This window comes from Sphaeramia orbicularis, chromosome 21, assembly GCF_902148855.1.
Source record: "Sphaeramia orbicularis chromosome 21, fSphaOr1.1, whole genome shotgun sequence".
In the NCBI taxonomy this organism is placed as follows: Eukaryota; Metazoa; Chordata; class Actinopteri; order Kurtiformes; family Apogonidae; genus Sphaeramia; species Sphaeramia orbicularis.
Genome location: NC_043977.1, coordinates 31,820,386 through 31,840,266, shown reverse-complemented (window position 1 = coordinate 31,840,266; position 19,881 = coordinate 31,820,386). Strand labels below are relative to the sequence as shown.

At 37.4% G+C, this 19,881-nt stretch overlaps 1 protein-coding gene across 3 annotated transcripts; it reads right to left on the bottom strand.

Moving 5' to 3' along the window:
- Window positions 1–965: 965 nt before the first annotated feature.
- Window positions 966–19,646, bottom strand: LOC115412876 (RCC1 and BTB domain-containing protein 1). 3 transcript variants are annotated; one of them, XR_003934395.1, is made up of 13 exons: window positions 19,501–19,646; window positions 14,062–14,309; window positions 11,059–11,209; window positions 10,749–10,915; window positions 8,898–9,056; window positions 8,711–8,818; window positions 7,273–7,415; window positions 6,996–7,186; window positions 5,146–5,272; window positions 4,908–5,059; window positions 4,688–4,818; window positions 1,386–1,988; window positions 966–1,353 (listed from the first exon to the last, which is right to left on the bottom strand). XR_003934395.1 is itself a non-coding variant. In XM_030125537.1 (12 exons), exons 2-12 carry the CDS (start codon window positions 14,185–14,187, stop codon window positions 1,848–1,850), a joined length of 1,596 nt encoding a protein of 531 aa, XP_029981397.1. In that variant the 5' UTR covers window positions 14,188–14,309; window positions 19,501–19,646; the 3' UTR covers window positions 966–1,847. The 3 variants fall into 3 exon arrangements, 2 of the variants coding, with proteins under 2 accessions (XP_029981397.1, XP_029981398.1); XM_030125537.1 differs by having other exon boundaries at window positions 966–1,988; XM_030125538.1 differs by having other exon boundaries at window positions 966–1,988; window positions 14,062–14,211; window positions 19,501–19,633.
- Window positions 19,647–19,881: the final 235 nt, after the last annotated feature.

The following is a 19,881-nucleotide window of genomic DNA, read 5'->3' as shown; positions in this document are numbered from 1 at the left end:
ATGCACGAATACATAACAGCATAAAAACTACCACATCTAGAACCCGTGGATCCCCAGCTAGTATTTAAATATTTTCTGATTCCTTGTTTCTTGTGGCAGTAAACTGAATATCTTTGGGTTTTGGACCAAACGAGGAATTTAAGGTCATCCTTCTGAAAAATAACAGTTTATCATTAAACCAGCCTATAGTTTGATTCTTCTGAACACAGTATCTCAGGGACACCTTTAGAGAACTAGAACCTTTCACTTGGACTGAAGGGTGAAACTGTTACAACTCGTCCACTTTTTATATTTAAAGGTTACGATCACTCTGAACTCAAAACACACCTTAGGCCAAAACTCAAGACTTAGATTAAGATGCAAGGAAAGTGGACACATCTGATTGAATTTACATTTCTGAGAAATTATTGATGTTGTTAGTTACTAATAGTTACAATACGAAAAGTAAAGAATATTTAACCAAATAATGTACACTGCACTTTCTTTTGATGGTATTTTACTTGTAGTGGGTTCAAGTCAAGAATTGTGGAAAGGACCAAAAACATTCCTTTTAGTGTTTCTGCTTCATAGTGCAGGTTATAGCTTCAAACTTGTATACATTTCTGTTTACTCTGAAAATGAATGTGTACATTTATGACTTTTATATCCGTTTCATTTCATTCCATTTTATTCAGATGTAATCCTCTCATACCATGTTCTGTTGTAAACAGTAATATACAAACTATTTTTCTTTTTGCCGTTTAACTGGTGTTTTGTCATATTCATATATTTTATATTTCTTTTGGTACTGAAGTGGAGCGATGCCGAAATAAAATGTTCTATGAAACAATGTGGTCACTTCTGTTGACCTACAACCAAAGTGTCTGCTCATGAAAATGCTCCAGGTATGAAAAAACATCACTGGTATGACCATCTGATGTGAATATCCTTTTTCAGTTTAACTAATGCATTTCAGGACACTTAAATAAACTTAAAACTTGAAAACTTACATACATTGGAGTCTTTATTTTTTTTTTTTTTCTTGCAGGGGTCAACTGGCACTTTCAGCATCAATTATTAAAAATACACAGATTGTCAATGACCGGGTTCAATAGAGATATAAGCATATGTGCTCAAACTCTTTGTATCAGTAGTGCAGATACCACAAAAGAGATTTTAGTAAAATAACTTTCCTGCCTGCCTGGTGAAACTTACTTGTTTTGAGCTGCAAAAATAGATCATTTACATAAATGAACATTAGCTGCACAATATAACACTTTTCCAACATATGAAATCTGTAAATGTAGTGCATAAATGATCATTTTTCTCATCTATAACAGTTTAAGAATCAGGGCTCTGATCTTTGAGTCACAGCTGAGACAGAACATGATGCATTGTCGTCACACCTAAACCCCACAGTCACTGCCCGGTCTTAAAACTACTTCTTTTATCCTGTCAAGTGCAAAGATCATACCTGTTTAACCTGGATATGATGACTCCAGACTGCACATCCATATTATGATTGTGAAAAGAACTCCAGAAAGTATCAAACAAGTGCAAACTAAAGTAACTTGGTCAATTAAAACATAATAATAGAAAAAATAAAGTGATATCAGGCAACTGGTAAGACTCTTTCAAGTTAAAAGGAAACGTCAAGCTAAGCTCTGAAAACCCGCTCCATGCGTTTAACTCTAGCTTTGCACATTACGCTGTCAGGCACTTTGGTCAATCAGTGCTGTATGTGTCAGTATGTACAGGTCAGGTAGTGGACTCAAAGGTTCTGGTCTGGAATGAGGTGAATCTACGATTTGACAGCGAAGGAAATACTGTACAGAGTTCATCGGAGGGGGATGGAGAAGCCGCTGGGATCAGTTCTTGAACGCTCCACAGCGACTGGCCCGACAGATAAAATCCTTGAGCAGGTTTCCGTCGATCTGCCAGAAAGCAGCCGTCTGGGTCACCTCGGTCAGGTGATTGACACAGAACTTGAAGCAGAACTCTTCCAGGTCCTGAAAGACAAAGATCAGAAAACATAAAAATAAGAGAGTGGAGGGGGAGGGGCAAGAAAAAAGGCTGTCACTATTATTATATTTGGTATTAATGATTTTTTTTTTTCTTTCTTTTTTTTCCTGTACTATTATTTAAAACCCTTTACTGATTTCTCATTTTTGTATACTCATATCTTTTGACCCTTCTACTTACACTGAACAAAAATATAAATGCCACGCTTTTGTTTTTGCTCCCATTTTTCATTAGCTGAACTCAAAGATCTAAAACTTTTTCTGTGTACACACAAGGTTTATTTCTCTCAAATATTGTTCACAAATCTGTCTAAATTTGTGTTAGTGAACACTTCTTCTTTGCTGAGATAATCCATCCACCTCACAGGTGTGGCATATCAAGATGCTGATTAGACAGCATGATTTTTGCACAGGTGTGACTTAGGCTGGCCACAATAAAAGGCCACTCCAAAATGTGCAGTTTTATCACACAGCACAATACCACAGATGTCACAAGTTTTGAGGGAATATGCAATTGGCATGCTGACTTCAGGAATCTCCACCAGAGCTTTTGCCTGTGAATTGAATGTTCATTTCTCTACCATAAGCCATCTCCAAAGCTGTTTCAGAGAATTCATGAAGAAGACTGTGCAAGGAAAATGGTGGTCACACCAAATACTGACTGGTTTTCTGACCCCCCTGGACCACCCAATACAGTAAAACTGCACATTTTAGAGTGGCCTTTTATTGTGGCCAGCCTAAGTCACACCTGTGCAATAATCCTGCTGTCTAATCAGCATCTTGATATGCCACACCTGTGAGGTGGATGGATTATCTCAGCAAAGGACAAAGGAGAAGTGCTCACTAACACAGAGTTAAACAAATTTATGAACAATATTTGAGAGAAATAGGCCTTTTGTGTTCGTAGAAAAAGTTTTAGATCTTTGAGTTCAGCTCATGAAAAATGGGAGCAAAAACAAAAGTGGTGCGTTTATATTTTTGTTCAATGTATTAGATTGCCAATTTTCTTTTCATTCCCTCTTCCGTCTCCACCTGCATATACCCAACCCGCACAAAATAACCATAAATAATCATACATATACACACGCATGCACATAAACTCACCTGTAAATAGCCCTCTGCACCCGTCCTTGATTTGCTTAACCCATAAAGACCCAGAGCGACTTTTGTGGCAGTTCGCAAATAAATTTTTCTCTATATTTGCCCTTTCTTAAGTGATTAATCACCGTTTATTGTAATATTATCCCCTTTAGTTTTGCATTTCTTCCGTAAAAATCAGGTATTTTTCTATGTTTGTTTTACTGATCATGTAGATGTTCATAAAATCTCAGAGTAAATTCAAAGATTATTATATCAGAAACAGAAAAAAACGGAAGATTAAGTGACTTTTTCAGCAAAAATCTATCATTAGCTGAATATAAACAAGTGTGTCCATCCACTGTCATTTATCAAACTCCATGAGTTTTACTGGTGAATCAATGTTGTAGAAGATGACAGTGTTTTCCACGCTCACTACGTCCAAATGGGTCATATCTGATGAACATGAAAAGATGACAAACTATTTTACACCAATTATTTACATGTATTGATAGGATTAGTTGATCAACAGGTATTAAACAGTTGAACTCAGTAGATGGTTCTGGACGATCATGGATGTTGGTGTCTTTATGGGTTAATGTCTATGGACTCTTCTGTCTTGTCTGGTGTCTATGAACTTGTATGCCAGATGTTTTGTCTTGTATTTTTTGTTACCCCTGTCACAATGTTTGTCAAGCATTAAATAAAAAAAAACACAACAACATAAAAATAGGACCAATGGCTATGTATCTCATCGCAAGGTTATTATCGTTAACGAAAACTAACGAAATGACGAAAACTAGAATTGTAAAAACATTTTCATTAACTGAAATAAATAAAAACTATAATTAAAAGAAAAAATGATAACTAACTGAAACTGTATTGTGTGCTTACAAAACTAACTAAAACGTATAAAAATTATGGAGAAAATTCCCTTCGTTTTCGTCTCTGTCAATGTTGGATTGATATGAGATCGATTTATTTCCCTCGAGCAATTTCAGCTAGCGGCAGCGTATGATATTTAACGGTCCGTCACTTGTGGTTTCCAGTCGTCTTCTGGTCCCCACTCTACCTGGAAACATGGAGACTAAAGTTGGGAGAAAGCAGCAGAGTCCTGTCTGGGATTTATTTGAATACGACAGAGAAGAAGAGAAAAGATATTAAAAAAAACCCTAAAACTAAACTAAAAATAAGCATTTAAAAAATTACGAAAACTAATAAAAACTAGCAAACCTGCTCTAAAAACTAATTAAAAGTAACTGAATTAGAGAAAAAAAAGTCAAAACTAAATAAAACTAAACTATAATGAAAATCCAAAACTATTATAACCTTGTCTCACCGGCATGTTCTATCAAGAATCAATAACAACTTGAATTCGTGAGGTTGTCAGGTTCTGCCGCTATTTTAGAGCCCTGTGGTCCTATGATCTACCATTTTCCAATGTCTTTTACAATATTCTGGTTTCATTACATTTTTCATGTGTGATATTTACTAATGGATGAGGAATCCGGGAACCAGGAAGAAACTCTCTTGTGTCCTGGGCAGCAGCACAAATAACAGCTTTCAGACAGGATTTCAAAGATGCCTTTCCTCTGATAATGAAAACTGACCTCAGCATCGTAGCGCACAGCTGCAGAGAGCAGGGAGAAGGCGTTTTCCACCGTGATTCCCCTCTTGATTATGATTTGACACAGACGTTTGAGGCGGTTCTCACAGTAGGACGTGGCCAGATCCAGAAGCCCTGACAGAACGAAGGCACAGAGCGACAAATGTTAAATACTGATGAGTGACACAGCAGACAGTGGACTGTGACGTGTCCGTGGGTCTGACCGATGGCGTCCTCGGGTGGCAGCTCCACAGTGTCCGTGTACAGGAACTCCAGGAACGAGCGGTAGACGGGATAGGAGAACTGGTCGATGTCAATCACCTCCTTCATGTCTTCGTTCCAGTGGGACTGAAACATTGATCTGAAGTGTTCACACCTGCACAGACGTGGTCATGGGAACAGATTCAGAAATGGTTTTAAAGATTTACACTTTAAATATAAACATGCGAGACGAAATCTGACCTGATTTTAAGAACTGCTTTGTGGACGTAAATATATTTGCCGTCCACGCAGAACTTGAGGTCGGCCGTCTCTGGGTTGTCGAACTCTTTCTTCAGAGATTGAGCCACAGTTAAGAAGTCATCGTGTTCTGGAGGAAAAACACAAACGCATACAGTTATAAGAGTTTACATCCTTTCCTTAAAGAGAAACACTAATATCACACTATGAAAATACTCCGCTGCAAGTAAATGTTCTAAGTTCAGACCCTACTATGTGGTATGGATGTATCACAGCAAAAACAAGATATGAGCAGGTTTAAAGAAGCCAATTTTACGACTTTTCTTAAACTTAATTTTTATTTAGTTTTGCTCATACAAATATACAAGGCATTTTACATACATAAACATATCTAATCAAACATCCTTATATGGTATATATGAAAAAATATGGATATCTGCAGTAGATATTGAATACAATTAGAGTCACAAATGAAACATGAATGACCCTATAAAGAAACCAAAATTACAAATAAAATAAAGGGGAGGAAAAAAAAACATAAACATAATGTACATGTCTCTGTTTTGATAAAATGCTAAACACTAATTACAAAATTTGACAAATTCTTTACAAAGATTTCCAAAGCAAATACAGCAATATCATTTAGTCTGTGGAATTGTTATGACCTTTAAGTGACAGATTTAAGGGTTAATTATGAATTATAAGGATATTAAAGCCTTAATTTAGGACAGTCACATTTCAGATTTTTTAAGGATCCACAGACACCTCGAAAATGTATGAAAAGTAAAAAAAGTTAAAAAAAAAAAAAAAAAGTAGCCCTGTTAGTGTTTTACTATTATACACAATGTTTTGGAAATATTTTACTGCTTCAGTGACATGCAGACAAAAATATTTTACTTTCATTGTCTTCTTTTGTAGTTCATTTTCTTGTCTTTCTCTGAAAAATACCAATTAAGTTCATTCAATTTTTGCCTTTTGTTGTGTTATTATTGTGTCATAACCATTATCGTTCAATCATTTTTTTTCCCCACTGTACTACAATGTCTAACTCAGCCTGAGCCACCTTTGACCATAATGTTATAGCTGACTGGCGTTAGTTTGTAGCACCACATTCTTATTATTACTCCACCCCCCCGAAGGGGAGGCAAGGGGTATTGTTTTTGGTTTGGTTTGTTTGTTTATTTGTTAACACTCTAGCAGCAAAACTATTGGTTGAATTCATACCAAATTTGGTTTATAGATTGCCAGTGACCCAGAATAGATCTAATTACATTTTGGGATGAGTAGGTCAAAGTTCACATTTTTCATGAATTTTTCAAATCTTTTTTGTTTGTTTTTTTTCCCATTTACTTATAATGGGTGAAATTTCAAATGTCTGTAGCAGCAAAACTATAGGTTGAATTCATACCAAATTGGGTTTATAGGTTGCTAGTGACCTAGAATAGAAGTTATTACATTTTGGGAAAAGTAGGTCAAAGCTACTTATAAGGGGCGAAATTTAAATTGTCTATAAAACATCAATTTTGTTTCAATTTACTACAAACTTGGCACATATATAGAAGCAATTGATATGCTGACATCAGCACACGCATAGACATGATGACATCAGCTGGATCGATGCCAAAATAAACTACAATACATGCGAGGGGCGGGGTTTGTTTTGCCTGGCACCACTTGTTTAACTAATTATAGGTAAAATAGGCAGACATCACAGTATTTTAGTGGTTCTGCAGTGAATTGTTGTATGTACAAATTTATATAAATTCATAATTTGTCTTAGTTATAGGTGAGGTACAAAATGAAGACAGAAATGCACCAATGTAGGATTGAAGTACATGAGCACTTTGTCTTACCCATGGTCAGAAGCCTCCACATAACTGAAGGAGTGGCAAAGCATGCAAAGATGTCATCAGTGCAGGTAAAGTGTGTGAGGTGAGGCAGGACTATGGACTGGCCCCGGCACTGGCCCCACATGTACACCTGACCACTCTGGGTCTTAGCAGCTGATGTATGTGTGGAGTGACAGGCAGCGATCTCCACGATTCTGTTGAAGGAGCCAAAACAGCAAAAGTCAGTCAGTGAAAGTGTGCGAGTGGATTCAGTGGGTGCAGTTGTGGCGGGATGTCGTACCTCTCTTTCTCCGTCATGATCTGAACCGGGCTCAGCTGGTTGCTCTTGTTGCCTGTGCCCAGTTGTCCATATGTGTTGGCGCCCCAGGCGTAGAGCAATCCTTCATCGGTGAGGGCCAGACAGTGGGCATAGCCAGAGACAATCTGAAGAAAAATAACAAAAATAAACATGGTCATGTTTTGTATGAGACCGAACTTTAATACATCGGCATAAGAAACTGTTTTGGTTCTGAATGTTTTAATAATTCTAGAGTAGTGAAGTCCAACTCTCTAGGGACTCGTGAGGCATCAAAGACTATATTTACATGCCCATTTTCTGTTTCTTCCTCCTTCTAAAAAGCTCTTTACGTGGCTAACAAATATGAATATTCCCACTAACATTCCTGCAACTGTGCATCCACCAGCACCATTTATTTTTAAGTTTTCCACTTGAGACAGACTCCCTCTTTTGTGCTTCAAACACACACTGAAAAAGTCAAATTTTCAATATCTTTTTCATTTCTATAAACCTGCTGATATATTCTGTCATGATGTTTAACAGTAGGTGTATTTAGCATAAACAGAAACCGTGGGCTGCAGCCTGTAGTAAAACGTGCAAATTACATTCAGTGTGCTGCATTCATGTCCAAAGAATGCTGATAAAACTGAAATAACACTGGAATATTCCACGTCTAAATCAGACAATGTTAATTTTGGAAAAAAGGAAAATTGGCATGGAGAAAATGGTACTGAATGTCTGAGATACTATCATATCAAAATAATAGTGGAATAACAGTGTGTATGTAAACATATTCGGTGTTATGCAAGCACATTTTACAAAAATGAAATAACTTGATTGGTTGGTAACAGAGTGAAGTTTCACCAGGAATAAAACATGGCAAAGTGCCCTGAAAATCTATATCTATAAGATCTATTTAGTAGCAGAAGAAGAAAGAAGAAAAAGAAGAAAAATTAAAAAAAGAACACTTCACTTTTTATCACAATGATGTACACTGTATTATGCTACAGACATCTAAAATTATGTTTCATAATAGCAAAAACTTTAGAAATTAAAGGATAACACAAAGTTTTATCCAAAAAAAGGGAATCCACTTGTCGTTCTTCAGGCACACTCGCACCAAGACAAAGATTAAGATAAAAATGTACCTGGAGTTGACCTGAGAGCACCTGCAAATTTTCTTTTTTGACAAAGTTTTACTTTTCTAAATGTATCACCTCTCTGAAAGTAGCGTTAGCTTGAGTTAATATTAAAATAAATAAAATAAATCATATCACTGAGTTACAATTGCAAGCACTTTCAAGCACTTAAACTAAAATTAAAGCACTTTCAAGACTTTGAAAACACAACATTGAAATTCAAGGATTTCCAAGGATTTCAAGCACCCGTACAAACCCTGCATTATGTTGCACTGGCACTGCATTAACACTGATCGACACACCTGTTGCACACATAAACCCTGCAGAGCTATGAGGCGACATGGAGTCAGCTGGTTCCCATTATTCCCAAGTCCAAGCTGTCCGTTTCCATTATAACCCCAACCGTACACCTGCAGAAAAAACAAAACAACATTGCCATTAGTTTTGGGCCAGATGATCCTGGAAAACTCTACATGTGGCTCCACTCACCTCTCCATTGTCCACGACCGCCAGAGAGGAGGTCTGACCACAGACGATACCGACGGCCACCTTGTTCTGCAGGCAGTTGGACACTCGGCGAGGTGTGGGCTGGTTCGCCGTGGAGCCGGAACCCACTTGACCACAGTTGTTGTAGCCCCACGCATACACCTGACAGACAGGATGGAAAAATAAAGACATCCAGAACAACAAAACGGACATAGAACTTTTCTAAAAACAGAACATTTCAATATAAATATGTGTAAAATTCTCTTAATAATTTATCTGATGTCACACTTCATTCATTATGCCACAGAAATTATGCTCTGATCTGTGGTATCATTATCCAGTCGACTTGAATCTCATGTCAATCTGTTATCCAGTGAGAACTTCTAACAAACTGAGGTCCACTTCAAAGTATTTACAAGTTGCTTCTGTCCTTTACAGTCAGTTTACACAAATAAAATGCATTGAAACTATCAGTGCTTGTTTTCCTTTTTGCTTCGTCTGTTCCCACTCTGAATAGCACCTGATTTTGCTTTTGTTTGGATAATGCACACAGAACATTTTCCCACCATTGTCTGACCCACTTGGGTTATTATAATTAATGAAAACTAAGAATAAAATGAGCAAAATAAAGCCTTTAAACAAGGAAAAAAATAAAAAGAAAGAAGAGCAAAACTAAAACCAACTGTAGAATTGTAAAATCAGCGTTATTTTCCCTTTACCCAAATGTTAATGGTTCATGTTAAATGAATGAAGTTTAAGACTGAGAATAACATCAGGAAGGGTTTAGATGCTGCAGCTGCTTTCAGGGTTATGAGATTTAAGATTTAAGATTTCATGGCATGTGCTGCTGACCTCTTGGCCAGGTCACCATTGTAAAAGAGATCTCGATCTCAGTGGGATTTTATCTGATTAAATAAAGGTCTAATAAAAGAATAATAAAAAAAAATAAGATGTTCCATGTAATTTGGCTAAAAACTGTGCATTTTCACATATTTGTCGACTGTAATGACAGATCTTATTTAGTTTAATTACACTCAGATATTAGCAAAAAAGTGAAAGTGAGGAGAACATGGCCTGGAATAATCCTCCACACTTGTGTCATTAAGAATAATAATCACAAAAAACATTGGTTAAACAAGTGGATCTTCAATGGATCCTCATTTTTTCTCCCCCTTTTTCAATTAGCTTGCTCTAAAATGTTTTTTTACCCCCTATAAATCACAGTTTTCTGTATTACACCTCAAAACCTAAAACCAACATAACTAAAACTAAACAATATCTACCACGAAACTAGTCAATTCCTCAAAATAAGGATAAAAATAGAACAGTATGTACATTTTTGTAAAACTAAATGAATAACAAAAGCCAAACTGACAGACCAAATGACGATAAAAGCTAAATTTACCCACCCTGATAACACTGTCTCCCTGTTTTTGTATCTTATGCACCAAAAAGCCCGTTAATGGAAGCTTCACTGCTACAAGCGTTCATTCATGTGTTCAGCAAGCTTCTAAATGCTAAAAAGTAAGTGCTTTGTTGGCTCCAGGGTTTATGCGACGTAACAGAGGTGGATGAAGTGCATAAAAATGTGAAGTGAATGAACTGAGACGTTCATTGACACTGAAGGAAGCTGAGTATATATGAGGCAGTAATGTGAGGAACAATAGATTCATTATGACTGAGCTTAATTGCCTGTGTTTTTAGCTCAGAGGGATAAACTACTGATGGGATTGGGTTTATTTTCGTACTCTGGTCTTTACTGCACTGTTGCTGAGCTAAATTACCTCTGTCGTCAGGAGGGTTTTACACAGGCTCGTGTTGGACTTAAAAGTAAAATATTTCTGAAACACTCGCCTCTCCTGAGTCCGTCAGAGCCATTGAATGGTGAGAACCACAGGCCACCTCTGTGACCCTCTTATTGAGCAAGTTGGCCGACACCAGCACTGGAGCTACGCCTTGGTTGGTCGTCCCATTTCCCAGTTGGCTGTAGCCATTATGACCCCAGGCGAACAGCTCACCATCTGAAACACAAAAGATTAGTCATTCTGCTGCTCCCCTTAATCCAGCTGTGAGGATTACTATGTGTGTGTGTGTGTGTGTGTGTGTGTGTGTGTGTGTGTGTGTGTGTGTGTGTGCGTGTGCGTGTGCGTGTGTGTGTAGATACCCTCGGTGGCCAGTAGGATGTGGGGTCCACTGCCGTAGCTCAAACTGACCACCTTCCTCCCACTCAGGAAGTCCAGTTTTTTGGGTACAATGGTGCTCTGGCTGTCCCCAGTTCCCAGACAGTTACTACAGTTCAGCCCAAAAACGTGCACCTGGATGTGGGCAGATGAGGAAGGAAGGACAAAACAGGAAGCACATAAATGGAGCAACGATAAGGAGGTCACCCAACGGGTCACACTGCAGACAAACATCAACCCTCGTGGGCAGCGCTGATAAGAGCTGCAGATTCAGCCATGCACAAAGCAAAATCAGTGACAGAGAGCGTAAAATACAGCCTAGAATTTAGCTGAATGATGAATAATGTAGAATAGTGTAGGACATAAATGTATCTGCTGCCCAATGAATGGTCTTATTTGAACAGCTACAGAGGCCAAATTTGTGATTGTGAGAACCAAAACAGAGGTTAAAGAGAAAGATATGTGACCTCCAGGGCAGCAGAACAACATTAAAAAGGAGACATATGTAGTATCCCACTTCAAAATAAATGACTACATATGTCTTGAACTAAGGCTGGGCAATATGGAAAAAAAAAATCATGTCAGGATAATTTTTTTCATATCAGACGATATCGATATACATCGCGATATAAATCAAATCACTATTTTTGTCAAGCTTAAATTTTCCCTTACTCATAAGTTAGTTGTGAAGACATCAGAAGGTTCTTTTTGATTTAAATATGATTTATTTTCTGTCAGAGGTTGAACATGACAGATGTGCTGAAGAACATTATGAAACTGTGTCAGATAAATAAAACAGGTACATATATTTAAAACTAAACTAAAAGTCTGACCGGCAATCAGAAGCTTTCAAGTTTTAAAAGAGAACACAAACACAACAGACCATCTCTGCAAAACAATACCCGGGGTATATATATGTGGGGGTGCGTTCCTCAAGAAGCTTTGCAGGGACTGTGCCTTTTCTGTTTCTGCCCCAAAGCTGTGGAACCAGTTACCTTTAGATGTTAGGCAGGCTCAGTCTATGCCTGCATTTAGGTCACATCTAAAAACGTACTTTTTCTCACTGGCTTTTAATCAGTGAGTGAGATGTTTTTTAGATTTCCTATGTTGTTTTTACCAGATTTTAATTTGCCTTCGTTTTTATGATGGTTGTATTTTGTTGTTCTTAGCCCGCTGTGCATCTTGTCTTATCACTGTGTTACTTATTTATTCCCTTGCTTTATGATTCACTTTGGCCAGCTGTAACGTTTTTAAAGTGCTTTGTAAAAACAGCTGGTATAGTATGGCTAACTGCCATAACTGGTGTAAAACTGAAAGTGAAACTTAAGGAAAGGTGAATATTTGCATTCTTCACACAGGCTACAAGTATTCGTTCGGTACACCTCTGTATTGTATTGAAGGCCCCGAACCAAAACATTTCACAACCTACTTTTCAGTAACCTGGTCCCTCAAGTTCTCGGTCACATTTTCTCCTGAGGGAACACTCATTACCTCCCACTGCAGTCAAAACATTAGCGTGTGCTGCGGCTGCTCTTACACCTGTGCTGTGTGTATCAACCTAACTTGCTGTGGCTCTAGTCTGATTGGTTCGGTGCAGTGCTACTTAAAGGTGGGGTCTGAGATGTTTTCCTGGAGCATTTTTTTACTATATTCCTTAAAATCCCCTTCACACCCTGATTACAACTAATTAATTAAATGCTCTAACACAAACATTTTTAAAAATTAGTCACCTGTGGAACGGACAGGACTGAAAAAACACCATCCAATTATTTTGAGTGCCCACTCGAAATGATTGAACGGTGATATGTCTATCAAACTCAACTGCCATTCGCCCCTCCCCCCTTCCCCTCTCTGGGCGTACCCCTCTTCGAGCATGAATTGCGCGTTCCCAGAGGCTGGAAGCACTTGTATAGGAAGCGAAGCCAGAACCTGGCTATATTAGTTATATTAGGATGGAAAGTTCACTGGCAAACTGTTTTGTCACAAACATAAATCACTAGGAAATGTAACGTTAGACAGATAGGTCTGAACTGGAGCTGTTCTGTAAGAGCGGGGGTGTTAGAGGAGACTGAATGAGGTATGCATGGATACGCGAGCTGGACCCTCAGCCGGGGCTGTAGTCAGCGTCAGAGCCCGAGGCGGGGCCATATGGGACCAGAGCCGGGGTCGGAGCCTCAGCTGGTGTCGGAGACAGAGCTGGAGCTGGGGCCAGGCCAGACCGTAGACAGTGTTGAAGCTCGAGCCGGGAATGGAGCAGAGCCTCCGCTGGCAAATTGTTGCTGTGTGGCGCTCGTGAACCCTCAGGAACAAGCATTGCACGTGCCAGTACTCTGGAGGCGTGGCTTCGGAGGGACGTCTGAAGAAAGGGGCTTGGACTTTTGAATTGAGTATTTTCGAAATGTAGCTTGCTTGAACCGTTTTTTTAATTATGATTGGCTGTTCTTATGTCTGTCAAAACATGGATGAATGAATTCTAACAAAATTGTATCGAGCATGTCTCATATTTCAATTGAGGAAAAGTTATTTCACAATATACATCGTTATCGTTTTATCGCCCAGCCCTATATTGGACTCTTTTGTTCAGACAATATGAGATTTATTGCATTAATTTTCTGATGTATAATAGTAGGTTTCATTCAACACATGTCAGCTGTCTCTAATGTTTGTGCTGCTTTCTGTCATGGGGTCAAAATAAATCCTGACTTTAACCTTTAGAACCCATTTAGTTCAGTTTTTCTTTTCAGGTTGTGCTCATCTTTTCTTTATTGTCTGGTTGTATTTGAAGAAAATGTATGCTCATTTCCACCCTGACTTAAAGGTGGCCTAAGACTTCAGTACAGTACTATATCTGGCCCAATAACTAGCAAAGAAAATCTTAAATATTCACTATTTACACTGACATTATCTGAGAACAAAAGCAGCTTGTGTGGTTGAGACACAATCTAATCACCCAAAGAAGTGACGAAATTTCCCCTCTGACCACTTACCTCGTCGTCATTGGTTACGTAGATAGCTTCATTAGCAGACGTTCCAAAAACACATGCTTTTCGTATTGAGGCTAGCTCCTGGGGCCCCATCAGGCTGAAGATGGGCCATTTTGTCACATCCACCATGATGTGGTCGCTGCGACTCTGCGGCTAGAACGCCAGGCGAACATCAAACCATAAGCAGGGGTCGGGGTCAGGGGTGGGGGGGGTCGTCAGGGAAGGCAAAGATGCCAGTGCTGCAGCAGCTTCTGTTAGTGGGTATGAAGATGAAAACACATGTTCACAGACTGGATTATAGACATTTCACATTCATTCAAGTTATTCAATCCCTTGGCTTGAGCGCGACACAGGACCTGAATATTTTCATGTTGACACAGACTCAAACATGATCTCAGGAAGGAGATTAGAGAAAAGTTGGGTCATGTGGCACGACATTGGCTCCAAGAGATCAGGTCTGGTATGTAAAAAGCTTGACTCTGACATATTTTCTCAATCAGAAACTGACCACTTGAATTCCATTTTAACCAATAATAATAATATCATATTAAATACAGTAAAAAGGTGATGGTGACATTTTATACAGCTGGTAAAAACACTGACCTGATAGTACAGTAATAATTGGAGAACCAGTCACACATAATAATAATAATTAATAATAATACTAATAAATAATAATACTAAGAAGAGAGAAGAAAGAGAAGAGGGAAGAAGAAGAAGAAGAAGAAGAAGAGAGAAGAAGAAGAGGGATGAGGGAAGAAGAAGAAGAAGAAGAAGAAGAAGAAGAGAGAAGAGGGAAGAAGAAGAAGAAGAAGAAGAAGAAGAAGAAGAAGAAGAAGAGAGAAGAAGAAGAAGAAGAAGAAATTTCATTTATAGGCACCTTTCTTGGCACTCAGGCTTACCGTACTGTCAATAAGGAGAGTATAAAACAAGCAATAAAACATAGAGTAACTAGAAGCACTTGGAGAGTGCAGACCACCGCCAAGGCAGATCAGTGCCCCCCCTCCCCATGTCTGTCTGTCTGTCTGTCTGTCTGTCTGTCTGTCTGTCTGTCCATGTGCAAGATAACTCAAAAAGTTATGGACGGATTTGGATGAAAATTTCAGGAAATGTTGATACTGGCACAAGGAACAAATGCTTAAATTTTGGTGGTGATCGGGGGTGGGGGGGCTACTGATCTGCCTTGGCGGAGGTCTGCGCTCTACAAGTGCTTTTCTAGAAAAGACAGCGCAGACCTCAATGAGCAGAGTTAATTTTTTTTTGTTTGTTTTCATGCGTTGCAGGTACCATAGCAGTCTTCGGGCTCAGCACACTGTTATTGGTGAACACAGCTTATGAACTCAAGGGCTTAAGGATTTCTAAAGACTTTGTGGGTGTTTAACCCTTAAACACCTAGAGCTATTTATGGGCCTGGCCGAGCGAGTAACAGAGAGAGAAAGCACTGTGCAGCAATACTAATCATTCCATATCTGTTTTTAAAAATGTATTTAGCAGTAACCATAATATCTCAAATTGTAGGTCTAAGCAAGTACTTTAACATGCCATTAAGGAATAATAACCAAATATTTAATAAAAACATGAATTTATCATCACTGACAAAGTAACAGAGTGAGGAAAAATATACAGCAGTTATTCAAGGTTTGGAAAAATTGCCAAAAAGTGGTGTTCCTCAAGGAAAGTGCAAATATTTAACATACCACACTTGTCTTAATAAATGAGATTACATTATATCTAAAAATGAAACTGATGTAATTTTTATTTTAGTTTTGAAGACATTAATTCATTTAATGGAGTGAGAATCTAAAAAAGTAACGTAGTGAGGTGTTTGTTAAGTGTGATGCACCAGAATAATAATCAAAGATTTTATTAAGATACTGATAAAATTATCAGTCTTTGGTGACAAATGTTTCATTACTATATTTAATACACATCTTTCTGCCATTTTTTATAATAAATAACATTCAAAATCATTCTAGTATTTGATTATTATACAATACAAGATTAGATGCAGGCATATATTTTGAATATATTTATTTACACATTGCTATTTACATTCTGAATTTATGCTGTATACATTCATTTACAACCTTTACTATTCGTCATTTGCACTGTATTCTCATATATTTTCTTATATATCCAGTTGTAATTCAGGTACAAATTAAATAAATACAATTTTGGAAACTAGTGATATATGTCTGTCATGCTGAGTAATCAAAAATATTGTTTTAGAGAAAAAAGAAACTGACCTTGATGTTCACTTTCTCTTTCTAAGCCCTTACGTGGCAGCATCCAATGATTTTTTTCTCTTCATTTAGCCTTTACTAAATGATTTATCACCATTTATTATCCTATTCTCCGCTATATTTGCCATTTTTCAGTGAAAAATCAAGTATTTTTTATATACTTAATCCAGCAAATATGTAGATGTTCATAAAAATAATATAATAATAAATCAAATAATCAGGAAACCACAGATAAAACCATAGAAACAAATAGTTTGTTTTTGAGTATGCTTTAATTTTATACTTTAAGTTTACGTTTTTTATGTATATAATTTAAATGTCTAATTTCTATTGCACAGCCTTTGTAGTTAGTTGATGCATTTCACTGTTCATACCATGGGCATGTGACAAATATCTTAATCATGAATACTGAAACTTAAACAGATGCAGCTCAGTGACAAGTATCTCCCGAGTGTCGAAAAGAGTAATCTGTCACATCCATTGACCTCCTACTTTGAACTGCTTCCCTCTGGAAGGTATTTAACCCATAAAGACCCAGTGCGACTTTTGTGTCAGTTCCCAAATTAATTCTTCTCTCTATTTAAGCTTTCCTAAATGATTTATCACCATTTTATCATAATATTATCCTCTGCATTTTGCATGTTCTCAGTGAAAATCATCTATTTTCCTAGATTTATTATTCACTGATCATGTAGATGTTCATCAAAGCTCAGATTAAAGTTGAGGGTTATTATATCAAAAACAGAGAAAACTGACGAAAAAGTGACTTTTACAGAAAAATATATCATTAACTGAACAGAAACCAAGTGTGTCCATCCACTGTCATTGAACCAACTCCATGGGTTTTAGTGGTGAATCAATGTTGTAGAAGATGACTGTGTTTCCACGTTCACTATGGAGCCTCTGAACATCCAAATGGGTCATATCTGATGACCATGAAAAGATGACAAACTGTATTTTACACCTATTATTTACATGGACTGATGGGATTAATGGATAAACAGTTATTAAACAGTTTAGATCAGTAGATAATTTGGTCTCCGGTGGATGTTTCGGTTTTTACGGGTTAAGACTTCCAACATCCAGAAATATATCTACAGAGGAATTCCTTTGTACCAAGAAGGATAATTCAGGCATTAAATTAGTGCAATGGATTAACTTGCCTGTGATTGAACCCAAGACCCAAGATCTCCAGCTTCTTACTGTCCCTTTTAGTTTTGATTTTGTACATATTTTATATGTATATCGACTAAAATTTACTTAGGGGGTCAAATGAGTGGCCATTTTTGTAAAAAAAAAAAAAAAACAGCTGTAAGAAATGCATAGAACTGTGTTGAAATAATGTTAATCCATTTGTGCACAGAATACTGATATTATTTGACAGTGGAAGCTATATTTTCAGAAATATTGGATTTTGAATAGCACGTGTATGTGAAAACTTTTGCTGGTGGAAGGACGTGACATTACCCATGATGATCTGGTCAGTACCAGTACTTTATTTGTAATAAACTCATATACTTACTATTGCTAATTCTCCTCTTATTCATAAATGTTAGTATTGTGGATCTAAAACCATAACAGCTGACACAAAAACACAAAATGTGGCAGTGGACGGATGTGACATGGTTGTTACGGATCCAATCATACTGATGCTGGGCAGCCATGTCACCGTTTCCACAAATGATCCCTGTGCAAAAACTAGGATCAGAATTATTTATTGTATAGTTTATCATCATACTAAAGAGTAAATATCAATATAGAATTGTTATTTCTTTATAAAAATGCTTATTATTAGAAAACTGTTAATTTAAAAAGTGATGTGTGACATTCTTAATGTATGTATTAGCGTAACATAAGCAGGATGGATCAGCACCATACTCCATATTGCAACCTGTAAAAATAAAACATGTGATATGTAGCATATGATCTTGCAAGAAAAATTGGGGAATCTAAAAGAATAGAATATTTGTTTTTCAGGTAAATTCAGTTCAAATATAACTTGGCCATTTGTGACATGAAAATATAGCATTAATTGTGATGAAATTGGACATTTTTGACCTGAAAACATATTTCATATGACCATCAACATGTTGCAACAGAATTGAAATCCTGTAAATTTGCATAACTTGCATTTACCAACACAAAGTTCCTTTGATTTCTAATGCACAAAGACATAAATAAGACCTCTAAGCAAATTTTAGCTGATGTGTGTGTGTGTGTGTGTGTGTGTGTGTGTGTGTGTGTGTGTGTGTGTGTCTGTGTATTTATTTATTTATTTATTTGTTGATTTAATTTTTTTTTTTTTGTCGGCTTCCTGATAAAACCTGCTAAGTGACATTTTTGGTTGGGAATAAAAACCTGCTATCTCCCCTATTATAGCTTCAAATTTCAGCCTCCTGTGAAAGTTGTTTACATTCCATCATAAGTACCAACATTAAAATGAACAGATATTTTTTGTCATATTTCACAGTATCCTGTTATATAAACAGTTTTTTGTTTCTCCTGTAAAATTTGCCAAAAGTCACAGAGCAGGTTTTATCAGGAAGCTGATGATATATCCTCAGTTTCTTGGTGTGGAACCCAAGTTAGTTCACCACTCTGCAGACAAAGTAGAACTCAATTCAAAACTCAGAATAAATGCAAGGGTAATTATACCAAAACAGAAAAAAAAATAGAAATTGTGGCTTTTTTCAGGAAATATAGGATTATTAGTGAATGTATTCTGCATTTCCATGTTCACTATGGAGCCTCTGAACGTCCAGATGGATTATATCTGACACTGAAAAGCTGAGAAACTGCATTTTAACTGAATTATTTCAATGTATTGATAGGATTAGTGTCCTAAAAGTCCTTAACCCTTTTAGCTCAGTAGATGCTTTTGGTTCCTGTCAGCTGTTTAGGTGTCTGAGGTTAAAGTTCAGCTTCTGTCCTTCTGCTTGTACCTCCATGTGGAAGTGGCAGTAGAGGTGGATGCCAGCACTTCTCCAGCTGTGTGTCCATTGTTCCAAATGCATTATTCAGCACAGTGTCCGGCGGACACAACAGAGCAGAGTGGACGGAGCTGCTACTAGACTGATCCGTGGGACAGCTGCTCTAATCTGGACTACCGCCGGGTCCAGGAGGAGGGTTTGTTCCAGGCGGAGGAACAACGGCTGTCGGTGACTTGGGAAGAAAACGCAAAGGTTTCCGTTAAACCCACCTGTTAAATAGGTGTGTGTCCGCTGTTGTCGAAGCCTCTGTCCGTCAGTTTCACCATGACACACGGCTCGGTCTGCGGCGGATGTTTTCACTTTCTGAAGCGGCCGAAGCTGCTCTGGCGTTTATTTGCGGAAGTGAATGGAAAAAATTATGTCACGTGACCAGACAGGCTAAACTAATCGATGGATGAGGACCTCGATTATTTTATTTCTAGAAGAAAATCGATTCATACGGAAGAGGATTAGGGATACTGGAAGAAAAAATAAAAATTAAGGTCCAATATATATTTACTTTTATTATTATTATTATTATTATTATTATTATTATTATTATTATTATTGCTACTACAATATAAAAAGTCAGAATTCAGACGTTTTTTTCT

What these genes read in the sequence shown, in the direction of transcription:
- LOC115412876 (XM_030125537.1), bottom strand. Translation starts at nt 14,187, where the DNA reads ATGGTGGATGTGACAAAATGGCCCATCTTCAGCCTGATGGGGCCCCAG. An exon ending in ACGTAACCAATGACGACGAG is followed by an intron (nt 11,210 to 14,061) that starts GTAAGTGGTCAG and finishes GCCCACATCCAG; the next exon opens with GTGCACGTTTTTGGGCTGAA. An exon ending in CTCTGACGGACTCAGGAGAG is followed by an intron (nt 9,057 to 10,748) that starts GCGAGTGTTTCA and finishes CCTGTCTGTCAG; the next exon opens with GTGTATGCGTGGGGCTACAA.